Source organism: Echinococcus granulosus (genome assembly GCF_000524195.1).
Source record: "Echinococcus granulosus chromosome Unknown EG_S00052, whole genome shotgun sequence".
NCBI classification, from domain to species: domain Eukaryota; kingdom Metazoa; phylum Platyhelminthes; class Cestoda; order Cyclophyllidea; family Taeniidae; genus Echinococcus; species Echinococcus granulosus.
The window spans coordinates 549,082-557,455 of record NW_020170432.1 but is presented as its reverse complement, the minus strand read 5'-3'; the positions used below and the strand labels follow the sequence as shown (position 1 = coordinate 557,455).

Sequence of the window (8,374 nt, the reverse complement as noted above, 5' to 3'; positions counted from 1 at the left end):
TCTAACAATAGACTTGATAACTTTGGCGTGCGAAATTAGAATTTAGAGCGAAGTAGACCACTTTAAGTACCTATTTTTTGCACCATGGGAGTGATTATTTTGTAGCACGCTAGATTTTCGTTAGTCATGATAATCTAAAGTAGTGTGGAAGATTATACCGCATGCCAATATACAGAAGAGCTGGGGGACCATAATCCTTTTCTGAAGGCCATATTGTAAAACGGAATAACAACCTGCCTAGGCTGAAGTAACCATGGCGTTAAGTGAGCAGTTAAACAGCATGCCAAACTGCTACACTGTTAGCAAAACCTAATGCGAATTTTCCTCAGTTCTTGTCAGCACGGTGTAAAATACCTTTAAACCTCTAATTCAAATGCAATTTGTAATTTTTTGGGTTTATTTTAAAAGCCTGCTTGGCTACACGGGCTCCTCTGCTTAACAACAAAATTTTCCCTCCTTGTTTACAAATTATATTGACTTTCCATCGCTAATGTGGATTATTTCTGCTTTAACGATTTCTCGATTCAATAAATGCAACCTACTCGTTTAAATCGACTAATGAGTAGGGGGAAGTGTAAAATAATTTTGTGCATCCTTGAGCCTCTTTAACCTTTAGCTTGGGAGTTTATGCTCTCTCCTTTCGCCGAGGTACTGGTTGCATTTGAATGGTTTAGCCACTCTGAGATGTTGAGATCTAAAGCGATGGCTTTAAGAAAGCGAAGAGGTGAAGTTAGCTCTTGGCGGAAAGTGAAGTGAAGTAGGGTCGTAATAATTTGTCTTAGTCTAATGGTTTAAGAGACGAGCGTGCAAAAGTATGTTCGCATATAGTTCACCAGAACCAAATATTGGAAACTTTAACTTCTAAAAGACCTTCCAGATTCCCTCACGGTGCTTAGATGGCAAATAAAGACCAGAAATATACTGCATTTTGAATTACTTGACCCCATCGTTATGCATCTTATAATTTAAATTTATCTGATGTAATCCACCATTCTTTGGGCACATTGTTCGTGACCAAAGATCATAAATGGTCTAGTTTAAGGTAACTGTGTACCACAACTTAGGCAGTTTTCCAAGCTCAACGCTTAGGTTTGAAATGCTAATGCCTGCAACAAAATGTCTGCTTTAGCATACGTCCAAATACATATCTCAATATCATCTCTTTGGACGGGATACTGAGAAGAAATTAGTAAAAACCGCAGTAAAATTAGGCATGAATGATCATTGGGTTTGTCAACTCTGAGGGCTGTCTCTAGGTCCTCGCCGTCAAAAGACATCCTCAAGGTGGGGTGCGTCACTGTCCTCAAAATCGTGGCTGCTACGGCAATGACTGGTGATAGCACAATATGTTCCAACGCTTGTCTTTGAATTTTGCACTTCCCATTACTATTGCATTACCATTTTCAACTCCTAGCAGCAATCGGCTTTCATATCCGACTTTGCCACTTCCATGTCTGCCTCATTTTTAATCGTCTTTTTAACATTCGACAGAAATTGATGAAGATGGGGAGATTCACAAGCTGACACCTATTTTTCGCGGTGTCAAACTGCACCGATAGAGTAATTTCTGTAAATGATTATCTGAAGGCACCCTTTGGGTGACATTTGGTCAGAATACGAAACTCCATGGAGAAGGCGACAAAACTTATCTCCCTACAAAACAGTGGCAAGTTGGCAACTTTCCATGCTATGCAATGCGGAATGTCGTCTTCTAGTTAGTCTTCTCCATCCAAGATTCTAACTTTGGAAGTAGAAAAATAAAATGGTAAAATAAATAAAGCGTTCCTCACTTTCATAATCCCTTCCCATAGTCCATTTCATTAACCATCTGCCAATGCTAAGCAAATGTATTATCATCACTGCTGCCGAAGCTCTGTAGGATTTGATTTGTTATAGCAAGTTCGGGTAACAAATGGATTAACATCACTCTAAAGCTACTGAATTTTGGTATTATTTTACACCGGTCGCCATGTTGGCAGCTTTTGCTGCTTCTTACAGGTATGATGCCTTCCTTTTAGTGAAAGGAGGAAGGGTCCGACTGCAATAAATCCATTTATCATCGATGACAAGGTAATCCATAGACAAAATATGAACTGAACTCACTATTGCTAGCCTTATAACATGGTCCACTAGACGATAGTAATTAGATAAACTCTCAGTATGATAAGGAAAATAAATTATGCCAAGACACTTCGAAAACGTATAATGCTTTTTATAAGTTATTGCACGAAGCTTGGTTTCATTTCTGCAAGTTTTTTAAGGTTTTTTCATTCCAATTGGGCAAGGTTCTTATGAATCACCCTAGTCAAGTCCCACGAAAGGATTTGCGTAAATGGAACAAACACTGGGGAAAGAAAGAGGTGACACTCAGTCGACGTGTAATGCAACCTAACTGTTATCTTCTGTCCCCTACATCAGCAAAAGTTGATGCTGCTCTTATAGTGTCCTCCTTCATCGTTTAAGTACCCTTGGACTACGGTTTCTGCAAAGAGGATATTAACATGTAGATTTATGGCGTTATCCTTATAAAAGCAACTTGTTCCCTTCGCATTATTTAACTATGATGAGGCGGCTGACACGATTTGATGGTGAACACACTTTAGTTCGGTTTCATCGGCTTCCTATATGTTTCAGTATGCATGTAACCACGAAGGCACGCGAATTTAGCTTGGTTTTCATACTCTGAAAGCTACGTAGCGCTAGAGTCACCTGCAAAGATATCCGTTATCTTCATAAATAAATGCTAACCCTACATTAGTGTTTGGTAACCATCACACATTCATACTTATTGTTTGATAGCACTTTTGTAAAGGAGTTAGTATGAACACAAATACGCTTTTAATCGTGATCATCTTAGCCAACTTATTCTTCTGAATGGCGATTGAGGATGGCTCTACAGATAACCAGGGTTCGGACCTTTTTTTCACTGGAGAACTAGTCACTCATCTAGCATACATTAGTGCGTCAGCAAATCATATCGCAAATGCTTCAACACTACTTCGAGCGGTCTTATGCAGCAAGTCTACTCCCCACTGCTATCGGTGCCTCTCAAAATTCACATATTTGCAAACAAGATGCCCCAGACTGTGGTATAGATCCACAAATTTCAGAAACTCAAATGATTTTCCTCTTAAGCCCATTTTATCTGTATAAGCCGGATATTCTTTCATCATTATTTATGCCATAAAACGCAAGGTTAGAATTTTCGAAAAAGCACTCTCCACTTTGTGCTCAATGAGTACTGCCATAAACAAGAGAACCTGAATAAGATTAATACATATTTGTTTCGTTTTATTTTTCAAGCAATAAACCCGCTGGTCGATTGCAACTGATTAATGCGGAAGGTGTAGTGATTTGTCGATTATTCAACCATCGTAGAGTAAACCACACCAAATAAAAATGTGTAGAATCTTATGGAGACTAGCTTTAGACCCTGTCCAAAGCATTATCTTGTTAGCACTGTAACAAAAGCGGTACCAAATGAACATGGGTCTTTTAAACTGAGATCTTACGCAGCTCAACAGCCAGTTGCTGTGAGTGTGTCAATTCAAGATCATGAATTCATAAACCACGAAAGTTCCTTGCATTTTTTTCATATCTGTCCTACCTAATTGGAGCTATCAAATTCATGTTCACTTCGACATTAGTGTTAGTTATTTTTTTGGAATATAATCGTAGTCTTGTGCTTCTGTGAGAAACTAAGATATATGCACAATATTTTACGTCCAAACAGGGCTACAAATTTTTAACCTATTTTTTCTTTCCTCGATAAGCTTTCAATAATTCTATGACAAAGCTTGCTTTGTACTCATTTTAACGTCGAGATGGTTTATCTGAATCCACAGGAACGGATAGCCCCCCAGTTACAGTAAACGCTACATATTTTCTGTGAGCTTTAGAGGCACTTTAAGTGTTTCTTTATCCAAGATAATGAATTGAACATTTAATTGCTTTACAACCAGAAAAATTCTTCTTACTCCATCACATGTTTAAAAGGGCCTCAAAAAATGAGCCGTGAATCATTAGCTGATCATTTTATTGCATACTACAATTTCATTGGCTTAAAATCCTGTTATTCATTGGTCAGTAGTGCACAATGGAGTTTAGTAAGTACAAAAAAATGCTTAAGGCCGAGTGGTGCTACATTTCAATGAGGGAATCTTTCCACATTCCCTCATGGTTTTGGCTGACTTTGCCTTTTTTTATTATTAATGCTTCTGCTCACACATTTTAAGTTTACTTGTCACTACCGGAATTTCCATTCCTTTTTATAGCCCCCTTTTTTGAGTCTGCACATTAAAGAGGCCAGAAAAAATATTGCATTTGCTTTCTTACACCATCTCATATAATCTTTGCTCTCAAACGCCATGATCCAATGTCCATCTCCAAACTGCTCCGAAATAGCAGACTTAGGTGACTATTTTCATAGATGCCTGCGATGGTAGAGCTAAGGCAATCGTCGTGCTTTGAGGTAAATTTCAATGAAGAGGAGCCTCTGTCGTAGTATTTATCTTGTGCCCATGGCACATGCTATCTCAAGATACCCTGTGGTACACGTTCATGCAAGATACTACTTAATAATTGCTCAGGATGCTATTTTTGAAGAAATAGCCCCTATTTTCTGCGCTTAAACAATTAAACCCTCTGCTGAAGACCCCAGCTCTTCGTTGGTAACACTCCCATTGCCTTAGACCTTGACAAGAATTCACCCATTCTTAATGGCAGTCACTGACATTTTCTTCTGATGGCAGTGGCGGTAATGGCAGACACTAAGATCAAAGCCAAAGGCTGTCGAGATGGTGAAGGTGGGGGAGGTTGGAGCAGACCCTAATGTTTGCACCTCTCTTGACGTCTTTGTATTCACTGTTACATCCACTATTCTAATCAGGTAGAATTGCAGGACTTTAAAAACTGGTTGCTGCGTAAGTGTGATTTTCGTTTATTTATCTCATTTGTGAAGTTGAAAGCGCAGCATTAATCCTTGCATCTGCATCCTCATGGCTGACTGTCTACAAGACTAGTCTGGAACACGCCTAAAAATATGCACCAGTGGGGGCTTTCATGAGTTCTCGCAAAGCTGACAATCGAATGTCGGCGCACCAATACTTTTCACCTTTGCGTTTTCTTTGCGCTTTCAACTACCCTTGCTGTTGAAAATGGGTTCGCGCATTCTCCATCCTCACATTCTTTCTCCACAAGACGTATATGTATACAGGAGGAATGAGCGGCCACTGTAGCAACAACTGCAACTGATGACCAAATTTGCACTAGTTCTCTTGGGCTGATTTAGGTTTTGCTTTGGTATCTTCTTTGCAAGCATCTTAATCTACCCATCATTAAAGGGTCATAAATTTTTGACTTTTTTGCGTTTATTTTCATCAGCGGCTCGAATCAAGTTGCATTCCACTGCAACAAGGACGTCATTTTCTCTCTATATAATGTAGCAGATTTACACTTGATCAATGCCTGCAGATGGGAAGGTGCAGCTAATATCAGAGTTCGACTTGAAGAGGTAGCAGAACAAACAAGATTTCTTGAATATTTCTTACCCAATAGCATAAGCTTAGTAGACAAAAAATTTTGCCCATGATTTGTGATCAAAGGTGAGGCAGCCATGGGAGTGGTAGAGACGGAACTGGAAACGGATCGCTGCGAGAAGTTGGGAATAGTAATTAGGGGAATGCAGAACCCACAGATACGCGTTAGGATATTTTGTGTCTTCACCACTGTCACTCCCGTATTCGTCCGATCTTGAGGGCTGTGTCAGCATTTAAATGGCGTTAAATGGCGAAGGGTTAATGGCAGCTCTCAGAGTTGACGAACCTAATAAACATTTTACTTTTACTCCTTACCAAGAGCTCGCAAACTTTCCCCTTAATGCTTTTTCCAAAGGGGTAATATCAAGAGGTTTCGTTTTACTGTATTCTTAGGCAGACTTTTCGTTGTAGATATTTGTATCTCGAGTCACAATATTAGGTTTAGAAAACTTCCGGAGTTATAGTGCTCAACTACCTCAGAGCAGGCCATTTGCGGTCCAGTGTCTCAAAGTCATGATATTTGGTTGTGAAATGGATACCTAGTATATGGCAGACCATGCCAAAACTCTCATTTCATGAAGTCAATGATAATGTCAGACAACTCTAAATGGAACCTATTTATCCAAATAATGTTCTTTAGAGTTTAAGGATTACGGCGGTAGCTTTTAATGATCATTTGCTTGAACAAATTTTGGGTGATTCTACTAAAGTATCTCTTCACGCTTCACTTACACCCTGATACCCGCCAAGAGTTGACTTCACCTCTCTTATTTTTGGAGACATTGCCTCAGATATCAGCATCTCAGAACTGCTAAACTGCATAAGTGCATCAAGCACCCCGGGGAAAAGTGTAAACTCCCATTTTGAGATTCAGAGTGTTAAATATGTACATAACGCCATAAGATGCTTCATACTACACATTAGTTGATGTAAACGAGCAGATTTTATCCAACAAAATAAACAACCTTTGAAGTTGGATTAGCCCAAAGTAATGATGGTAAGTGCATGAAAATTGTAGACTTGGCAGAATGATAATATCATCAAGTGGAAGACCCCGCATAAATAAGCAAGGATGTAAAAAGAAAATAAAAATGAAACACCTGACACCTTTATCTGCCTAATCATGTCAAGGTTTTTTGGCACTGCATTATAGCTCATCCTATTTGATGAGAATTAAGGTGAATAAAAGCTAGGTTTTGGTAAAGGTTTAGCAATTTGGTAAGTTGTTTAGCTGTGGATTTGACCATGCGGTTGCTTTTGTATCGGCAGGGTTTAATTCAACTTTGCAGCTTGGTCTTTAGGAAAGGATAATCGTCTCCCAGTTCTTCTAAGCAGTGACTAGTAATGTAGCCTTCCAAAGCATATTTGTTCATTACGACTTGTTAAAAATTCAAAGCGCCACCGATTAATCATCCCCTTGTTACAAAAATAGGTACTCGACGTGGTCCACTTACCTTCAAAGTCTGATTTTTACCCATTAAAATGACAAATCCTACACGGGACAAAAGTGAAACATTTGAACAACCAAAAAGGTGCTGCAACGTAAAAAAAGAGAAGATCTGCCTCATTACGGCAGGATGTGCGGAGAGGAATATGATAGCATGGGAATTTAGAACTAATCCAATTTTTCATTTTTGAATAAATTCTGCAAAAATTTGAACAGCTTCTTTTAGTACTCATTAAAAGTTTCCTTTTTGAAGTCAGTGCAGTACTACATCCGTCTTTACTGATGCAAACGTACGGAGACGGTAAGATTTATTTTGGTGTGACTAGACAAGCACATCCGTTAGCTTAGAGATGATTATTATTAGGCCGATAAAAGGGAGTAACTTATTTGGTAACATTTGCTACCCCAGTATAATTCACAAATCTCATAGAACAGTCCGTGTTTTTGGTCCAAAATGCCGTAGGCAAATCAGCAATCACCCATCCGCACCATTTGCGTTTAAAAGAAAAGTAATTTGCTTTAGGAGCCCCAAATTACCATCCCAATTTGCATCCTTCTAAGTGATTTAAGCGTTGATGGGGTGCTGATGCAAAATGGACAACGCCATGAAGGAGTGGTGTTTGATCGTTGTGGTAGTAAGGCTACCAATTACCACTGGCCTGTATTTGCATCACTGTAATTGTATTATTGGGAACGCAAGAATTGATTGTGTTAAGCTCGAATTTTTTAAAAAGCCGAAACCAAAAACCTTTCTACAATTAGACTTTTGTCAAGATTTTGACAAGTGGGACCAAATTATGCTCGATGAAACATTCCTGCTGCTTAAAAGGTAGAAATACTTACGAACAATGTTCAAATCGCATTCTTTTATCCTGAAGCTAATTGGACAAGGCGATAAATAGCATTATTTAAAGCGTATTTTCACCACCAGCATACAAGATTAAGTAATTCAATATAGGGTCCAACTCCGGCCTCTTAATATCAAATGTTCCGATGGTTACTCCCACTGCAAAGTCAAATAGGACAAAGTCGTTACATTAAAAACACACAAGCGTATCATACCAACACAGACAGGCTCCATAGGGCTTGTCCGATTCTGTCCATTTTAGACCAAATCTGAGGCGCTTTCCTCCAGCAGCGAAACCACACATGGCTTTGTTGTCATTATGTGCGCTTTGAAGTTATGGTAACCAACGAAATATACGAAGACGGGCACATTTGGGTCAGCCATAAATACTGAAAAGGGATGTATCATCAGTTAACTCAGGCACTTGTCAAAACGATGGGTTCATTTGTCCATCTCTAAACACCTATTTTAACACTAAAAAGTCGCTTTAGCAGGCAAAAAAAGCTGGTACAGATGTATTTAGTCAAGAAGTATGGAAGGAGG

General features: G+C 39.0%; 1 protein-coding gene across 1 annotated transcript; it reads right to left on the bottom strand. All coding sequences in view use genetic code 11, as the record gives it.

The window, feature by feature from the left end:
- Window positions 1-5,391: 5,391 nt before the first annotated feature.
- Window positions 5,392-5,616, bottom strand: EGR_06202 (hypothetical protein; the record flags this gene model as incomplete). The annotated part of the gene is made up of 1 exon (XM_024495451.1): window positions 5,392-5,616. One exon carries the CDS (start codon window positions 5,614-5,616, stop codon window positions 5,392-5,394), a length of 225 nt encoding a protein of 74 aa, XP_024350179.1.
- Window positions 5,617-8,374: the final 2,758 nt, after the last annotated feature.